General features: G+C 33.8%; 1 protein-coding gene across 1 annotated transcript; it reads left to right on the top strand.

Annotated features, from left to right (window-relative positions):
• Positions 1-13,429: 13,429 nt before the first annotated feature.
• LOC107419559 (disease resistance protein RUN1-like) lies at positions 13,430-18,207 on the top strand. The gene is made up of 4 exons (XM_025073459.3): positions 13,430-14,182; positions 14,849-15,956; positions 16,288-16,575; positions 16,678-18,207. Exons 1-4 carry the CDS (start codon positions 13,710-13,712, stop codon positions 18,013-18,015), a joined length of 3,207 nt encoding a protein of 1,068 aa, XP_024929227.3. The 5' UTR covers positions 13,430-13,709; the 3' UTR covers positions 18,016-18,207.
• The last annotated feature ends 2,457 nt before the right edge of the window (positions 18,208-20,664 follow it).

Genomic DNA, 20,664 nt, shown 5'->3' with positions numbered 1-20,664 from the left:
TTTGCATATATTAATAATTTTTTTGTTTCACTAATTTATTTTATTAATGATTTTTTTGTTTCACTAATTTATGGAATGCAAGAAAAATTTGAAGCACAACTTGAGGATCTTACTGAAGATGTTTTGAGCTGTGATATCAATAAAGAAGAATCTTCAAGTCAATGCTCTAATTATGCTAATACTCAAGCATAAGGTAATATCAATGTTAAAATTTATTTAATTTATTTTATTTTATTTTAACATTTTAACTTTTGTATTATATTTAATTGATTTTTTTATTATTTTGATATTATGATCCCAGGCTGGATTGTTGAGCACCAAAAATCGACATATTTGGTTTGGAATCTGGACATCGATAAATAAATTTGGAGCATAATGATAGTTATGTCCTTTTTCCTTTGGTTTTATATGTATTATGATAACAATTTGATACCATTTATTTTATTTTGTATTGGTGTTTTACTATTATTAGGACATTAAATTTTATGTTGGTGTATTGAATTTGTCTTTTTTAGCACATATTAAGACTTATGTATTGTGAATTATAATTTTTGGCATTTTAAATAAGTTATTTTAATAAATAGGTTAGTTTTCGGGTTAATAGGTTAATTTTCGGGTTAACGGGTTAATCGATTAGTTTTCGGGTTAATAGGTCAATTTTCGGGTTAACGGGTTAATAGGTTAATTTTCGGGTTAATAGGTCAATTTCAGGTTAATGGGTTAATAGATCAACACGACCCGTTAAAATAATCGTGTTAAACGGGTCGTGTCGTGTTGACCTGTTTATAAACAGGTCGGGTTAGTGTTTTGGATACCTGACACGATTAATAAATGGGTCGTGTTCGGGTTAGGCATTTTTGACACGATTATTAAACGGGTTGACACGAACACGACCCACGAACCCGAATTGCCAGGTATATTGCCGGATACCGTAATATTTTATTATACCTGGCTTAAGTGCACAGTGAGGCCACGTGTTGACACCTGATTGGTCCACGTGGGTGAACAGTATCACCCACGGTGGCTTTTATTTGGCAAAAACGACAGGGAAGGAGAGAGAAAGAGAGAGAGGGAAAGAGAGAAACGACCGGCCGCCGGAGTTGTCAAATTTTCCGGCCGATTCTTGCTACACGCGCCGGCTAGATGGGAGCGCCTCCTCATTCCCAGCCGAACCCCAAAATCTCACGACCAACCGACCGGCAACGCGCCCGGATCGGGGCTTTTTCTGACAGCGGCGCCGAATCCTTCAATCGCCGAGATCTCCACATTCCGGCCTCCGTTCTTGTCACCGCCGAAACCATTGTAACCCTCTCCCTTCAAGCTACAAAACCTCCAAAAATCACGGCCATCAACCACCGCACGCGCCGCCGGCGGTGACGGTTGCCGGTGACCGCGACAGCTCGCCAGAGAAATCCCTGTTCCGGCGAGTACCCAGTCCTGTCTCCGGTCCCTCTCCACTAATTCCGACCCCCTGAATCCAAATCTGGCGTCCTTTTCCTCCAATTCGCGACGGTTTGGGAGAATCGAAGAGTTGAATACCAAAAGCTTTCATGCGAGATTCCGGCCACCTCGGGTCCGATCTCCGGGAAATGAGATCGGATTTGTAATCCTCGTCACTCAAGATTCGATTCGGTATATTACTCGTCAATTTTGGTTGTCGTTTGTGTTCGCTCCTCGGGTACCCATTTGGGAGTTACCCGATTAAAATATTAATATATTTGGTTGGTGTATTGTGGATGTTTTAGGTGCACGTGTGGGTAGTGGAGTTGATCCTGCGGAGGATCTTAGCTGATATACGTACTTAAGGTGAGTGACCCACCTTTAAAAATATTTTAGGATAATTAATTATATTTATTTGGTGTTTAATTGATATCTGCAATTATGCTCATGTGGTGAAATTTAATTATAATTATGGAAAAATATTATTTTATACATACGTGTATGTTTATTGGTGCTAAATGGAATTTTGGGTTATTCAAAAACCCCGATTTTTATTATGGTAATTTAATTTTGTTTATTACACATGAGCAAGGTATTTTCAGTAATAAATCGTATGTGATTTTAATATTATTTTTGGGCATAATTGGTTTAAATATTTTAAGAAAATTATTTGTTTAAATTGGTGGTTTAAATTTTATAATTATGCCCGTGGAATATTATTTGTTGGACCTCGTGTTACGAGAAAAATCATTTTTTTTTATATTGTTATCGATGGTTTCGTACCGGGTATGCTAAAGGAAAATGTGGGGTGGTGAAATTGAAAACTGGTATATTTCCCACGGTGGTTTTTGGAAAATCGGTACGGTAATAATTAAATTAATAATTATTTTAAACGCACTCATATAATATTGGTGTAACGGTGTATATGTGGTTAGCGCGCAAGTTATTATGTCTCCTGTGAGTTGCCATTGGACCGAGGACAGGCAAGTTTGATATTGGCCACAGCCGCCCCCCCTCCTTAGCCGGGATGACGGTTTCAGCAGCGGTACTGTCGGGACGCCGAAGTGCCGTATACAAGTTTCTCTCTTTAACCCCCCGCAGTCGGTGCTCAGGACGCTGGGTATCGGAGGGCATCACTGGTATATGGTGTGGTACGTCAAGTATAAGTTTTCGGATAGAAATTTCAAACCCCAAAGTATTCAAAATTTATTTATTATATTTTATTACATTTTATTTATATTTGGGGTATTTATTTATTGTTTATTAAATTAATTGATCCCTTGGTTTTCGGAAAATACGAATATCGGGTTTTGTGAAAATGTTTTAAAAAGGGAACATTTCCAACGGAGTGAATAGTAAGAGTTTTGAGAGAAATTATTACTTTCAATTGTTTATTATTTATTTATCTATTTAATTGTTGGTATTAATTAAATTCATTTATTTGTTATATTATTAATATTAAAAGTGTTCAGTAGATAGGGTCACTCACTGAGATGATTAACATCTCACGTTTTTAAATTCCGTTCCCTTAGGTGCAAGGGGTGGTAGACATTCTTCCGGAGCGAACCAAATCTCTGTCGCTGTCTTAGTTCGAGAAGTACCTTTGTATTCGTTTATTTCAATTGTAATATTTCTTTCCTCCTTGTTGTATTCTATGCTTAATAGCACTTCATGAAGCTCTGTATACTGTTCTGGATACTTATGTATTATTTATGCACTGGATTACTGTTATTCATGTGAAGTGCTGTAAAATTGTGGAATCATTTTGTAGTATTGTAGGAGGAATGAGGGGATGATTATAGAAGTGTGTTTTCAGTACAGGAAATTGTGGTAAGTCCAACCCTTAGAGGAGGTTCTGCCAGATTTTCCATTGGAGGGTCCAGTAGGGTTTCCCTGGGATCAGGGCTTGTCTAGGGTTCCGGTGAGAAATTTTGGACGGGTCCTGACATCACTGATAATATTTTCATTTTAAATTGAGTTGAAGGTTCCAGAGAAATAATTATATTAAATTATTGTGATCAAGAATATATCTGTACATTTAATTATTTATTAATTATTATTATTTATGTATTTGATAAAGGCATATGAATCCAATTATATTTTATCAAATCTTAATATTTTATAACATTACAAAATTTATAGTTTTTAAGATGCACCCATACACATACCAGTGTTCTGTACTGTATATGTGGATAAGTACGCAAGTTGTAATGTGTCCAGCGAGTTGCTATGGACCTAAGGATAGACAAGTTTTATATAGTGCACATAAGTCGTCCCCCTCCATGGCCGGGATGACGGTTTAAGCAGCAGCGCTGTCGATACACTGAAGCGATCATATGCAAGTTTCTCTCTTTAACCTCCCACCGGACGGTACTCGGGATGCTGGATATCGTAGGACATCACTGGTATATAGTATGATGCATCAAGTATTTTATATATATATATATATAGAGGTATGTTATATTATATTATATTGTGTTTGTATATACCACGCCGTACGGAGACGACGATCCAATATGATCCATATAGAGCTAGCCTCGTAACTATGTTGTTTACGAATTCAAAGAGTCGGACGGTCAATTTAGATAACCATCCTGGACTGTATTGGTAGTAAAATACAGGCGACAGCTGGAAGCATGGGTCGCGCGGCATATTAGGGAGTATCATTCGTACTCCGATAAGGGTGTATATTTTATAATATGATATAGTTTTAAAATATTATTTTACCTTATATTATCTTATGTATTTATAATCGGATTTTCCAATATTATGCTTCATTGCATTTATTATTATTATTATGATTAATCTTATTTTTATTGTTATTAACATTGCTATTATTATTATTGTTACGGTAATTGTCATTATTATAATTATGATTATTTTTAGTATTAAATTCATTATTTTTTATCATTAGTATTACCATTAATTATCATGGTTGCTACTATTTTTATTATTGGTATTTTGTGATTAGTATTATTATTATTAATATTGTTATTATGGTTATCAATTATTCTTTATTTTATTATTATTATTATTATTATTATAATTCTTTTTATTGGTATTATTATCATTTATTGTTATTTATTATTATTATTATTATTATTATTATTATTATTATTATTATTATTATAATTCTTTTTATTGGTATTATTATCATTTATTGTTATTTATTATTATTATTATTATTATTATTATTGGTATTATACGTAAGCCTTCGGACAAATATATAAGCCTTCGGGCAAATGGGTAAGCTTATGAGCAAGTGTGGAAGCCTACGGGCAACTTATGGTGTTATTGTTATAAATACTACTATTATAAATATGGTCCTATTTTCTCCTGCTTACGTTATGTATTGGAACGTTTTAAAACAATATTAGCATGTAAAATAGTACCAAGTGGATGGTGTGAACGGACATGAACATCTAAAGGTACAATTTTGTTCTTTACGTATTAATTCATTTATATAATGTATATATTTTTATATGGTTTGATATCAAAATACTGCAAATTGTGGAAATTATTGTAGTAAGGTGGGAGGGATAAGGTAGTACCATATAGGGGTACATTTTTGTGCAGGTAAATTTTGTGGTAAGTCCTTCCTTGAGTGTCAGGACCCGTCCAGAATTCCTCCCCGGAACCCTAGACAAGCCCTGATCCCAGGGAAATACCACCGAACCTTCCAACGGAAAATCCGACAGCACCTCCCCTAAGGGATTTACTTACCATAAATTTACCTGCACTGAAAACACACTTCAAAAATATCCCCTTATTCCTCCCACAATACTACAAATTGGTTCCACAAATTTCAGCACTTCAAAATAAATACAGTAATCCAGTGCATAATAAATACAACAAGAATGAAAGAAATAATACAACTGCAATAAAGAAGAACAGGGTACTTCACGAAGTAAAACAGCGATGAAGATCAAGTCCGCTCTGGATGAACACTGACAACCTGGTACCTAGAGGAACGGAATTTAAGAGTGTGAGATGCTAATCATCTCAGTGAGCGACCCTACTACTATACCATATAATATCACAGTAATAAGTATAAATAATAATTATTTGGAAATAATAATTTCTCTCAAAACCCTTACAATTCTCTCAGTTGGAAAGGTTCCCCTTTTAAAACATTTTCACAAAACCCTTTATTCATATTCCCCAAAAACCAAGACATCAAATGAGTATCCGAACAGTAATAAATAAATTTTAATTCCAATACAGCTTTAAAACATTTTATTATTTTTTTTTTAAAACATAGTTCCAAAAATCAGTTGATGCACCCACTATATACCAGTGGCGCCAACAGTACCCAGCGTCCCAAGGTACCGCCAGACAGGAGGTTATAGAAAGAAACCGGCATACGGTCGCGTGGCGTCCCACAGCGCCGCTGCTAACCTGGTGTCCCGGCCAATGGGGGGTGGCCACCCTCTCCGATGGCATCCACAGGACACCCTCATAATATCACCTGCGCACTACTCACACCCACCTGCGCGCTAATCATATCCGTGTGCACAATATCCATATCACATATATCATATCACATAATCATAACACCAGTACGTGCACGGTGCATCTAAAAATCATAAAATCCATAAATTTAAATCATAAAACAAATTTCACATTTTTCATAAGCATAGCGGGCATAATCCATCCGCTTGAACCGGAAAATTCTCCACAATTTCTTTATAATCAATACCATAAATTCCATGATTTTCAAATCCACCAACTCCCAAATCCATCAATTCAAATATCCACATTTTCCCAAGCATAAATAATTCTCGAAATATAATAATTAAATCTCATAATATTCCATGTGCATATTTTATAAAAATTGAAATCACCAACATAACCCAATATTTTCCTTGAAATATTTGAAAATCAAATCGTGCCCAATTTACCATTAAAACCACACCAATTTCAAAATCCTCAAAACCATAAAATAATTTCACATGGCATAAATTGGTGAAATACACATTTTCTTAAATCCGATAAATTCACAAATAATTCCACAATAATTCAAATAAATATTTGGCACATAGAAATTAAATTCCAAATATTTAAATCACACATTATATATTCACCAATTAAATTCCCAAAATTAATTTGAAGGTGGGTCACTCACCTGGAGCACGCAATTAACCCATGATCCACTACGGGATCAATTCTACGACTCACCGGTGCTCCTAGAACAAAATTCACAGACAGTCAAATAAATTAATATTTTAATCGGGTAAATAATACCCGGTACCCGGGGGTAAAACACAAACGTTATCTAGAATTTACGAGTTATATACCGAATCGAAGCTCGCGTGATGAGGATCACGGATTCGGTCTTACTTTCCGGTGATCGGACCCGACGGGGTCGGAATCTCACCGGAAAGCTTTTCGAGTTTTGGCTCCGCAATTCTCCCAAATCGTCGCGAATTGGCGGAAACGGAAGTCGGATTTGGGTTCAGGAGGTCGAACACTGCAGACTGGAGCTGGCCGGAATTTCGGGTACTCGCTGGAACAGTATTTTCCGGCGGGCCGCCGCGGTCACCGGCAACCGTCGCCCGCGGCGCGTGCGTGCGGTGGCTGTTGGCTGTGAAATTTTGCAGACTTGTAGATCGTGAGGAGAGCAATCCAACGGGACCGGCGGTGAGCAAAACGGAGGTCGGACGGCGGAGAAATCACCGTTTGAAGATTTCTGACCCCTCGCCGGAAAACGCTCCGATCCCGGCGCGTCGGTGGTCCGATGGCCGTGATTTTTGGTGGGTAGGCCGGACTTGAGGAGAGGATCAAGGCTGTCAGGCGCGTGTGGCCGGAAAATGGCTGGAACAGTGACGATTCGCGGTGGCCGGCGGTGGAGGGGGAAAAATCGCCGCCAAACTTCGGACGTCCGATCCGGGCGCGTCCGGCGGCCGTTCGCCGTGAAATTTGGAGGTTTTGCCGGAAATGAGGTGGGCAACCTGGCTGGCCGGTGCATGTACAGTAACTAGGCCGGAAAACGTGAAAATGACCGGCGGCCGGTGACTCTCTCTCTCTCTCCTCTCTCTCTTTCTCTCTCCTCTCTCTCTTTCTCTCTCTTCCCCGAGTGTTTTAACAAATAAAAACCCTGCGTGACACTGTTCATGCCACGTGGACCAATCAAAAGCTGACACGTGGCATTTCACTGTTCACCGACCCAAAAACATTAAAATAATACGGTATCCGGTAAACTTCAAACGTCCATAACTTTTTAACCGGATGTCCGTTTTGAGCGTGCCGCTAGTCTGTGAACTCGTATCGACGAGCACTTCACAACCATGCATGAGTCAAAGCTCAATTCCCCATAAACAAAAAGTCAACTCCGGCACCCCTTGGACAATTTGGACCGCAACTTGTTTCGTCCATAACTTTCAAACCGTAGCTCCGTTTTCGACGTGCTACCAGTCTACGAACTCGTGGCATCGTGCACTTCGCCATGGTACCCTAGTCAACTCAAAATTCTCACCGAGTCAAAAAGGCAACTTTTGACCCCTTCGGTCAACGGTCAACGGTCAACGGTCAACCTCGGTCAACGTGCACGGATTCCGGTGCGATTCGGGACGGGGTGTTACATTGAGAGGAGATATTGCTGGATTTTCCATTGGAAGATTTGGTGGTGTTTTCCTGGGATCAAGGCTTGTCCAGGATTCCATTGAGGGGTCTTAAATGGATCCTGACAATTACCGATGGGGGCCATCACTATTACCGATGTGAGCTTCCCAAAATTTATCAAGCTTGTTAAAAAAATTATCTATGGCTCCCATCGGTAATACCGATGGGCCATCAGTAATTTTTATTTTAATTTTTTTATTAAAAATCATCAAAATTCATTATAAGTACTTTTATATTATATATTGCACCATAGAATATATTGTGTGCAACGTTCTTTAATAATAAAAAAACACAAGGAAGAAAAGAAAACACAATAATACGTTACCAAAGAGAAGAAAATTTTGAATCATCTTAATTACCGAAGGACCATCCGTATTACCAATAGAAGCCGTCAATAATCTTTTCAAAATTTATCAAGTTGCTAGAAAAATTACCGACGGCTTCCATCGGTAATACCGATTGGTCATCGATAATTTTTCATTTTAAATTTTTTTTCACAAATTATCAAAATTCATTACAACTACTTTTTAATTATATGTTGCACCATACAAAATATTTAGTTCAACTTTCTTTAATAATTAAAAAAAAATAAGAAAGAAAGAGAAAAAAACATAATAATACCTTAAAAAATGACAAAAAAATTTATAATATCATAATTATCAAAGACCCTATTGATATTGTCGATGGATTCCGTCGGTAATTTTTTCAATATTTGACAAGCTTGCTAGAAAAATTATGTGTGACACCATAGAACTTGTTGAGTGCAACTTAGTAATAATAAAATCATACGAAAAATAAAAAAGAAATACACAATAATATTTTAACAAACAAGAAAGAAAATTTGAACTTTCTTCATTATCGAAGGTCATTTTGGCATTATTGATGAGTGAGTTGGTAATATTTCCTATTAATTTTTTTCAAAATGAAATCCATATTTTATTACTATTATTTTTTGATGTTATATATAACACTGTAGAAATTGTTTAGTGCAACTTGATATGGATAAAGATCATAAGAAAAAATAAAACATTTCAATCCTTTTACAAGCATAAATATAAATTTTTATTTGCCGATGGGACTATCGGTATATCGATTTTGCTTGTCGGTAACCTTAAAAAAAAAAAAAAAAAAAATTTAAGTCAAACACTCCATTTGTTATTGCAACTATTTTCATATTATGTATGAGACCATAGTATTGCAGTAATACATTTATTTACTTCTATGTTGATATTTTTTCCAATGACTACTAAAATAGCATAAGCAAAATACAAAACACACATCTAGCAATCAGACAATTAGTAACATGTATAGAATAAATACATAGTATTTGCATTTCATCATACACGGTAGAATTTTCCTATGCTTCAACGGGTAAGATTTATGAGTCATATAGGAATGATAATTAATATAATATATGTATATATAATGTCCTATAGCTACGTTAATCTTGATACTGAAATACAAAGTAAAATAAGTGAACTTGTACGATACAATGATTGCCTTGCATCTCGTTTCCAGTTTATCTGTCTACATGGCATGCTTTGGCCAATATACGTTTGGAACAGGAGTTCTAGTAGGTCTATAAAGATTTGGAGTCGCTAATTATGCACACATTATATGATCATGTATGGGATGGGACAGATATATATATATATATATATATTAGGAGTAATATAGTATATGGATTTAGATATTCATTAACCCTCTTTTTTTTTTTTTTTTTCTCTCAATGAGTTTTATTATTTAGTTCCAGAGTCCCCCCTCTCTTCACGATTTCTTCTATGCTAAATATATATGCATGATCTTTATAAAAGTGTGTATAATATGTATTTAAATTCAGAAGATATTTTGTCGTGTGCAAAGAGGTTTGATCAAGAACGGCACTGTAGATGATAGCATATATATATATATATATACATATAGAACGAAAGAGACTAGAGGAGTGATCTGAAATAATTCTGCTACATTCTAATCAAAGAGAGCTCCGTTTACATTTTAAAATATAAAGTTTGAATAATATATGCACAATTCATGTTGGTAGAGGCACAAGCATCATGTATGTGTATCAGTGCCTCCATTTATGTAATACAACGTAACAATATATAAGTATGAGATGGAAATGTAAATCCAGCTGACAGGTTAAATTTGTTTTAACTTATATAATACATAGTTAATTTCAAATACATAGATCATCAACAAGCAATCCCTTGACAAAATGGTGCAGTAGATGTTGGTAATCAAAATTGTCAAAAAAAAGGCTGAGAAACTCTGAGGAGCAGATGTCAATGTAGCAATCCTACAAATGAGAAACTTTGTAAGCATAGATTCAAGATTCAATCAAAATAAGAAATGACATGTCCATGGAAAAAATATCTGTATCTATCATATATACCAAGACCTTAACTTTAAAAGACACTTTTGTAGATAAAACCATAGTAAAAGGAAGGAAGTGAACAAAAAGGAAATTCCTATCTTCCAGTAACAGCATAGGACCCTCATCTGTCCCAACTCAATACAGCTTCCATTACTGTATTCCAGTGAATCCAGTAATATATCTTATAGGTCCACCAATCAAATGGGCTTTAAAGAATAGAGGGTGATTTGTAGAACTATTGTTTATCACAAGGTACAGAAAATTAAAAGTAAAACAGCGGATATGACAAAGTAGGAACCAGTAAAAGACAGAGGTGCCAAAAAATAAACAGCTTGGTCATGAGTTATGACTACAAGAAAGACAGTAGTGAAAAGGAAACTGAATAAACAATTAACTTAATATACAATCCAAATTGGTGAAAAAAAAATTCCACATTATTGGCATCATACTAGAAGGATAAAGAAATATTGTGTTTATCTGCTTGGAATTTCAACCACAACTTATAAATATAACCTAAGCAGCTAAATTGAACAGTTTACATTATGTACCGGTATCTTTTTCACTCCACTTACATGTTTATCAAAAATAGAAGGTGAAAATAATAATAATAATAATAATAATAATAATGGCCGAAAAAAGAACTGAAGACTGAAAATTACAACATTTCCATACCATAGTTATAAGCAAACTAAAAACAACCAAATTACTTTTGATGGAGAGATTTGAGGAATTAACCTGTTTGTTATTGTGCAGAGATATCAAAGTACTTTCAACGAGCAACAACTTATCTAGATATATATTTACATGTATAAAACCATTCTAACAACAATCTTTAAGTTAAAATTTATTGATAGTGGTGTATAGGAAAATGTAAAATAATAAATGACCATAGAGAAATAGTGTACAAAGGAAAATGTTATCATTTACTTTTTGAATGGTTATTACCACCGTAAATCCCTAAACTTTCTTTCGGCATTTTAGTTTTCAAACTTGCCAAAATATATTGTTTTTCAATCTAAAAAGCACCATGAAACTCATGTACACCGCAGGTCATGAACAGATCTAGGGGTAAAACTAAGAATTAAATCATTGAACCTTGTTTGGATACTGATACATGTTAATCACAAAGCAGTAAGTTTATATATAGAATGTTGTTCTTAAAAGTGGAGCAATAGAGCATTCGTAGTCTAGAAAGGAGGGGGAAAAGTACTTTTAAGTGTTATAGAACTTGGTGTAGATTTTCTCCCGTGGTAGCAGAGTGCAAGAATTGCCTTCGTTTTTATTTTTTATTTTTTTACCCAAAAAGATGAACTATTTTGTTAGAAATACGTAACTGATCCAAAAATAAAATATATATATATATATATACACACACACATATATATGTATATATATCCTGAAGGTGTATGAAAGTTGTCCATTACTAACCGGAAACTGTTTCTCCGACCTAATTGGATACTACTTCAATAAAATCTCTGTTTACTGATTCTCTGTTCAGTAAAATTAAGATCCTTTCCTAATCTTTTGTGTAATTCTGAGATAGCAGGTTCTCGTTAATGTGTTTTTATCAAACATTAAAAGGGACAAATAGACAAAATTTACCCTCTACTTTAATGAATCTGATTCGTTGCCATAGTCTAGAAAAGCTTCCAACAAGCATTTAAATAGTTTGAATTCTCTCCAAGTTCTTGAACTTTCTAATTGTAAAAGGCTTCACAACTTAAGCCTACGTCAAACACTGGCAATATTGGCCCTTCAAGTCAAACACTGGCAAGTTAATTTTAAAGCCTTCTAAGTCAATATTGTCCCTCCAGGTCAAACACCGGCAAGGAAGCCAAATGTCCATTGAAACTAATGACTCAAAACCATAAAGCCCACTTATGATATCCCCACTTGAACGAATATGTAGCTCTTCAAGAGCAGAACCCCAGCCCATGGACTATGCCCCATCCCAATAGCCAGTAGTCGGGCCAGTACAAATGGAATGATCAATATAATATTTTAACCATACAAGAACCCATGATACTTTTTCATGCAAAATGATAGTAATTTTAGAAATGTATTATAAAACAGATGAAAAATATACTTTTAAATACTAATTAAACAATTCAAAACCGATGCTCTCCAAATTCAATCTCAAATTATTTTTATTCAAATTTCTATGGATTATATGATTTATGATTGATTAGACATAATATTCTTCCAAATGTGGGTTGCTCTAAAATAATCAGAACCTTTCAATTGGACTGGTTAATTGATTCTCCCAAAAATACTGTCATTTGCCAGCGTATGATGAATTGCCTGTGAACTAAACGGCAACAATACACAACAGAGAGTTGTCCCAGAAGTGCAGCTCAAATGATAAGAGGACTCCATAGTAGTAAAACACAATAGAGGGGCAGAGATACAAATACAACTCAAATCGTTTGGAAGCAGGAGGCCAAGCTTCTTAAGTGGTAAATCATTTTCCATGATCTTTTCTGTGAATTCTGGAACTGCAGGTTTTTTATTTTTTTGGCTCCGTTGTAGTTCTTGTCAATGTGTTTTGATCAAAACGTCAAAAGAGGCAGACAAAATTTACCCTTAAAATGTACATGTTGTTTTATTAGTAGAGGTAATATGGAGATTTTAAATTATATCATTATTGTGTTTTTTTTCCCCTACATTTTTATATATAGTTGAGAGGTAATTATAAAACTAGAATAGACGATTTTTAAAATGTACAATTTTGTTGGTCTAAACCAAGCCACTAGGTTTTGTTAAATAATAATTATATAGAAACAAGTCAGACCAAACAGGAAAAGGAAAACTGAGCACCTAATTTCCTGGAAATAATGGACGAAACACGCTTTCTTTCTTTTTTATTTTTTTTATTATTTTTTCCTTGTTTCCGGTAAGGTTCCTACACAATGTGCAGCCCTATGATAAAGTAAACCTTAAAATGCGTAAAGCTGGAATGGAATCTTGTGGGCAGATCTGGGCTTATTTTTATATATATATATATATATGGAATCCTGTGGGCAAATCTGACCTCTCCAATAATTATATAGGCCCTTGAAGCTATATTCTTATCATCTCTTCCACTTGCAAATATGAATGGAATCATATGGGCAGATCTGGGCTTAATTTTATATACACATAGGTGTTACTAATTTGCATTCCTTTTTCTAAGTCCGGTTACTGCACAAATCTGACCTCTCTGATAATTATATAGACCCTTTGAGCTATATTCTTATTATCTCTCTACTTTGCAACTAGGAAAAGATCTTACTCAATGTCTTCTTCTTCTTCTTCTTCGTCTCCTAGAACAGAATATGATGTGTTTTTGAGTTTTAGGGGTGAAGACACCCGCAACAATTTTACAAGTCATCTCTATGCAGCTCTTTGTCAGAAAGGAATCTACACCTTCTTAGACGATGATAAACTTGAGAGAGGCAAACCCATTTCCCCAGAACTGTTGAAAGCCATCGAAAATTCACGCTGTTCGGTCGTCGTTCTCTCAGAAAACTATGCTTCTTCGAGTTGGTGTTTGGATGAACTTGTCAAGATTCTCGAATGCAGGGAGGCCTATAAACAGATTGTTCTGCCAATTTTCTACCATGTGGATCCATCTCATGTAAGGAAGCAGATTGGAAGTTTTGGAGAACCATTCCACAGATATGAACAAGATTTTAGTCAAAAGGTGCAGAGATGGAGGAATGCTTTAACACAAGTTGCCAGTCTTGCTGGATGCGCTTTACATGATGGGTAGGCAATATATACATGTCCTTTTCCTTTTATCTATTTCTTCCCCTTTTTCCCTTTTGATCTATGATTTACTTTCGAAACAAGAAGACACATACATATACATGTGCATATATATATATATATATATATAAAAGGTTGGAGGGATGCATTAACAGAAATTATCAAACACACACACAGATATGTTTATTAGCATTAAAAATAAAAATAAAAAATAAAAAAACAAATTTAAACATATATCTTTTTATATTTATATTTTTCTTTTGTAAGAATTTCAATTCCTAAAAACATTTACACATATATATAGTCGATTAATCCAAATAAACTTCAAATACATGGTTTGACTAATTGATAATTCGGCCTTATCTATTGTTGCAGATGGAATTTTTATTTTTATACATGGATAAACATATAAATCGGTTTTAAGTCTTTAAGAAGGTGACAAGTATTAGTGTTAATTACCTTAATACATAATCAAAAATTTATATGGTGAAGTGATAACTGGCCGGTAGCATTTTCCATATTACCGTGCATGTCTCCCATTATAATATAAGAGATAATTAACAAAATACAAAAATTTTGTACAAATTTATTTAAGTTGAGAAATTACATTTATAAACTTAATGCTATACTTTCACTTACAATGGTTTTCATGTTTGAATTTCTAAGGAATGAAGCAAAATTTATACAAGACTTTATCGTGAAGGTATCAGATAAACTTGGTGTTGCACAGTTAAACATTTCAGAGGACCTTTTTGGTATAGATTCACGACTAGAGAAACTAAATGTTTGTGTTTGTACTTCATCATTGGATAATGTTCACTCTATTGGAATTTGTGGGTTGGGTGGAATAGGGAAGACAACTCTTGCCAAAGCTTATTATGATCGGATGTTTTCTCAATTCGAAGGTTGCAGCTTCCTTTCAAATGTTAGAGAAGTTTGTGAAAATAAGAAAAATGGTCTTGTGTATTTACAAAATGTTCTCCTTTCAGACATTCTGAATGGCTTGCCTACAAAAATAAGGGATATTCATAAAGGAATGGACATGATAAGAAGTAAGTTATGCCATAAGAAAGTACTTGTTGTCCTTGATGATGTTGACAAATTAGACCAGCTAAAAGCATTAGCTGGGAAAAATAATTGGTTTGGCTCTGGAAGCAGAATAATTGTAACTACTAGAGATGAAAGTTTGCTTCTAAGTACATATATAGAGTGTAGAATATATAGAGTTGAGGAATTGAATTATGCTGAAGGTCTTCAACTTTTTTCTCACAAAGCCTTCAAAGGTACTCATCCTTCAACGGAATATGAGAACTTGTCTAAACAAGTGATAGATTATGCTAACGGTCTTCCATTAGCTTTAGAAGTACTAGGTTCCTTTTTGTGTGGAAAAAGTGTAAATCAATGGAAAAGTGCTTTGGATAGGCTGAAGGAGTATCCAAACATGGAGATTATGAAAGTACTTCAAATCAGTTTTGATGGACTTGAGGAAACAGAGAAAAGTATTTTCCTAGATATTGCATGCTTCTTCAATGGATTTCAAAAAGATAATATTATTCAAATTATGGATGCTTGTGGTTTCTTTCCAGAAATTGATATAAAAATTCTTATTGATAAATCTCTCCTACATGTTGACAATCATGACAAACTTTGGATGCATGACTTATTGCAAGAGATGGGAAAGGAAATTGTTCGGGGAAAATCTCGCAATGAACCAGGAAGACGCTGTAGAATATGGGATTATGATGATTTATGTCATGTTTTAGAGCATAACACGGTAAGATGTTTTCTCACATAATTAAAATCATGATTTTTGGCATGTGTATTTCATAATATTTCAATTTCATAAATTTAGTATGTTGTAATTTTGAGGCTATCATATTTTTGTTTCCTTGTTCATCTTAACAATTATTATTATTATTAGTTATTTTTTAGAACAGTAATATATTTAGATGATTTTGTTCATTTGGCATGTTTGAAGTACGTGTTTTTATAAATTATATATATATACAGTTTTTATGCGGCATTTGGCTGTACATTATATACAGCCTCTTACACATTATGTTTCACTTTATGTTTCACTTGTATGTTTTAATCTTAACTATTAGGGAACAAAAGTGGAAGCCATAGTATGCTGTTTTCTAACACCGAAGAAATTGGTTTGCAATTTTGAAGCCTTCTCAAACATGAAGAAGTTAAGATTGCTCATTATTCATAATCTTGTCTTGGAAATGAGAGATGGTCAGAAACTGAATATTGAACATCTTTCTAAAGAGTTACGATTCCTTAGGTGGCATGAATTTCCTGTCAAATATTTGCCATCAAATTTCCAACGAGGTGGACTTGTTGAATTGAAGTTGTGGTTGAGCAAACACCTTTGGAACAACTCTATCAAGGTAAATATCATTAGAATTTCTTGTTCTTTGCTAATCTGTTTTGGAAAATATATATTTTGTCTGACGAAATAACTAATGTTTTTTCCCATTTCAATACAACAGCCTTTAAACAATTTGAAAACCATTGACATAAGTTATTCAACAAATTTAAGAAAGTTTGAAGACTTTGGGGTGGTTCCAAATCTAGAGAAGTTGATTCTTGTAGCTTGTGTGAATCTCTTGGAGATTCACCCATCCATCACACTTCTTGAAAGGCTTACTATCTTGAACCTGAAAGCTTGCAATAGTCTACAAAATCTTCCAACAAGCATGGGTGGTCTGAAATCTCTCAAATTTCTAAACCTTGAAGGTTGTGTAAGCCTTACCAACTTACCAGAGGACTTGGGGCTTTTAAATAGGTTAGAGGAGCTTAATTTGAGAGGCATTTCTGTAGAAGACAGAGATCTACCATCTTCCATGGCACTTCTTGAAAACCTTAAAACACTATCTTGTAGCGGAGGACGACAATGGAACAATATGATGAATATAATTGTTGGAAAAGGTCTCTCGTCATCGGCTGGTCTTTTTTCTTTGAAAGAGTTGAAACTAGTCAGCTGCGGTCTTGGGAATGGAGCATTTCCTGATAATCTTGACTGCTTAGTTTCTTTAGAATATTTAAACCTCAGCAATAATGATTTCTCTCACCTGCCTGTCGGTTTCAATAAACTATCCAAGCTTAGCTGTGTTGATTTAAGCCACTGTAGACATCTAGAATTGTTGCCAAAGCTTCCTCCTGGTGTAGAATGGGTAGGCCTTGATTACTGTGTATCACTGGACAAGTGTCTTGATCCATTAATGAAGGAGCAATGCAGCTTAGGGTGTTCTGCAACTTGCACGGGATGCTTGAAATTGCCAAGAAGGCAAGGCAGCGAAAGGATAGCATTTACATTACTAAAAGGATACCTTCAGCATCTCCCCAGCAAAAGATTTGACGTTCTTCTTCCTGGAAAAGAAATTCCATCCTGGTTCACTTGTCCAAGTTTCGAGCCCTGCATAGAGTTACAACTAGATCCGAATTGGTTCAACAGTAAGTGGATGGGTTTCGCTCTTTTCTCATGCATTCATATACCAAGCCCAATTTTCAGTTGTAATTTAGTGATTCACCAAATGGACTACGCATTTTCAGTAACAAACACTTATAAAGCAGACGTGGTCTCAGCAGCGGGTTCCCCAGTGGATCACCTTTGGTTATTGTATGTGCCTCGCAATGAAATCGACGCAGATTTGCAAAACAATAACTGCACTGAGCTTACGTTTTCATTTACAACAACAAACTTGGATGAGAAGACATTAACAATGGAGTACATTAGATCGTGTGGTGTCCGTCTGGTGTACGAGCAAGACATAGAAGCTATGGACTCAATTTCCAGCAACCGCATCGAATATCCTTTTGAAGGATGAGGAGGAAAAAAATTAAAAAAAAAAAAAAAAAAAAACTCCAGCTTATATATATATATATATATATATATTATATTTTGATTTTGGTTCTAGCTTAATATAGTATTGTTAATTTTGCTTGTCTTACGTGCAAATATTGCATTTTAACTGTTTTTAACTAACAATACTGCATTAGATGCCCTTTTATTTTATTTTATCTTACCTAATATTTTTTTGATACAATAGAATAAATAGAGAGGAGAATTTTTGTGAAACAGGGTTGAGATTAAAGCAGGGCGAAACCCAATCACTTTCATGCTACATTTGTACCATGGCTAGAATAGCTTTATAATCTATAAAGTATCTATAAAGTATCCAGAAATTATAAACCTAAATTAATTTAACTGATACAGGTAAGAATAGAGAATAATTTTTTATAGTAAATTGTCCAACAAATAAAAATTGCCGAAGTCTACACAGCTTAGGTATAATGGACGGCAACTTAGAAAATTTGGTACCTTAGGTGCTAAGAGCATCCTAAGAACTCTGTAAAATAAAAGCATCTTTACACATAAAAAGGATGTTTATCGGAGGAAAAAAAAAAAAAAATGGGGTTAAAGTTTAAACTTTAAACGGTCCTCCAATAATCCTCTTTAGTTATGCTTTTTCTTTTTTCTTTTTTGGGGTCCCTATAAACATTTATTGTTCTATTTATATTCCATCTTTTTTTTTTTTTTTTTAAACTTGAATTCCTTATCAAATATTATGATATTTGCATGGAAACTTGTACTACACTAAACTAAATTAATATAAATTTGAAATAATAAATGGAGTTGGCTATTTTCATAGTAGAAAGAGAGTTATGAGTATCTCCAATAATATCCTTTATTTCAAAGAGTATATTTTCTACTGTAAATAGCAGATTAAAGAATTTTCAAAATGAAGAGTGTTTTTTTTTTTTTTTTGGGTTTGGTAATTCAAATACAGAGAGTTACACTTATAAAATCATTCCAACAGCACTTTTTAAATTAATAGATAATGATAGCAATGCATATCAAAATGTAAAATAATAAATGAGCACATAAATATAGTGTGTGCAAAGGAAAATGTTTTTATTTTTTTTTTAAATGAAAGCTTTAAAAAAACAATTTAATTTTTCAATTTTACCTATATTTGGAAAGCTAAATTAACACCTTAATCTTTCTTTTAATTTTGAATTTAAAGAGCTTGTTCGAGGATTAAAAAAATGCTTGGCTCTCTATTTTAAAAAGTATGAGGCTAATAAAGAACTTCTTAGAGATGCTCTAGAGGATCTTCAAGGAAAATGGCATGAAGAAAGTTTTTGTGTTGTAAGATTTAGTGTTAACTGGGGTTTTGTACTTCTTTTAAATAAGTATCTATAAACTTTTGTTTAAATGAAATGTTGTTTTCTTTCTTTGAAGTTCAATGGTTAATCCACAAGTGGATTAATTTTCACATTATTGCTTTTTGCATATCATGCTTTGACAACATTGAAAATCTAGTTCAAAAGCCAAATATATATTCTGTTCTGCGTATCTATGTCACATGACGTTGACAAAATTACACAACGAAATTTTATTGAAAAAAAAAAAACAGCATTATTTTAGAAAAAATTAACAATAACAAATCAAAAGATTTCCATAAGCAACATTACTGAAATGTTTTTTTTTTTCCCATTTTTTTCCCTTACATTATTCTAGAAATAAGATGCAAAACCATCAACGAAAGGACACGCTTAGAAAAATTGCAAATATTGTTCAGATGAAATGTTGTTTTCTTTCTTTGAGGTTCAATATTAATCCACGTGGATTGGTTTTAGCATTATTGCGTTTTGCATATCATGCTTTAACAACATTGAAAATCTAGTTCAAAAGCCAAGTAATTACATATATTCTATTGTGGACATCTATGTCACATAATGTTGAAAAAATTATACACTGAAATTTTATTACAAAAAATAAACATTATTTTAAAAATATTAACAATAACAAATCAAAAGATTTCAATAAGCAACATTACTGAAAGTTATTTTTTCCATTTTTTTTCCTCACATTATTCTAGAAGTAAGATGCAAAACCATAAAAGAAAGGACACTTTTAGGAAAATTGCTCTATATTTGTGTTATGTGCAAATCTTTCCATGTCATACATAGGAGTGAGCTACCCTGGTTTTATTCTTCTTCTTCTTCTTTTTAAAATATATATATATATATATATTTATACAGCTCTGTTATGGTGCGTATGCATTATAATTTACACGTCCAACATCAGACAAGCAAAGGTATCAAAACGTCAAAATGGATATGTAATTCCTATTATTTTTCACATACGGTTTATTTTCTTTTAAAATGGATTATATAATTCATACTATTTTTTAGATATTATTTTGAGGATATATTTATCATTTTGTTTAGAGTATAATATATATATATATTTTTTTTTTTTTTTTTTTGTAGTAGAAACGTGTAACAATTTTTTATTTTTTATTTTTGGCTAAAAAGGGGAGTTTTATAAACCAAAAGAGAGGCAGAGTACAAGAAAGACAACAACACAGCTTTAGGAAGTGGTATGCAATCTACTTTCCTGAAGCATCACCTCTACAAAATCACTAGAGATTAGCAAAGCCGAAATCAAACCACAATAATCATTAAGG

The sequence above is a fragment of the Ziziphus jujuba genome, chromosome 2, assembly GCF_031755915.1.
Source record: "Ziziphus jujuba cultivar Dongzao chromosome 2, ASM3175591v1".
In the NCBI taxonomy this organism is placed as follows: domain Eukaryota; kingdom Viridiplantae; phylum Streptophyta; class Magnoliopsida; order Rosales; family Rhamnaceae; genus Ziziphus; species Ziziphus jujuba.
The sequence above is the reverse complement of the archived record's forward strand: the minus strand, read 5'-3'. Positions and strand labels throughout refer to the sequence as shown.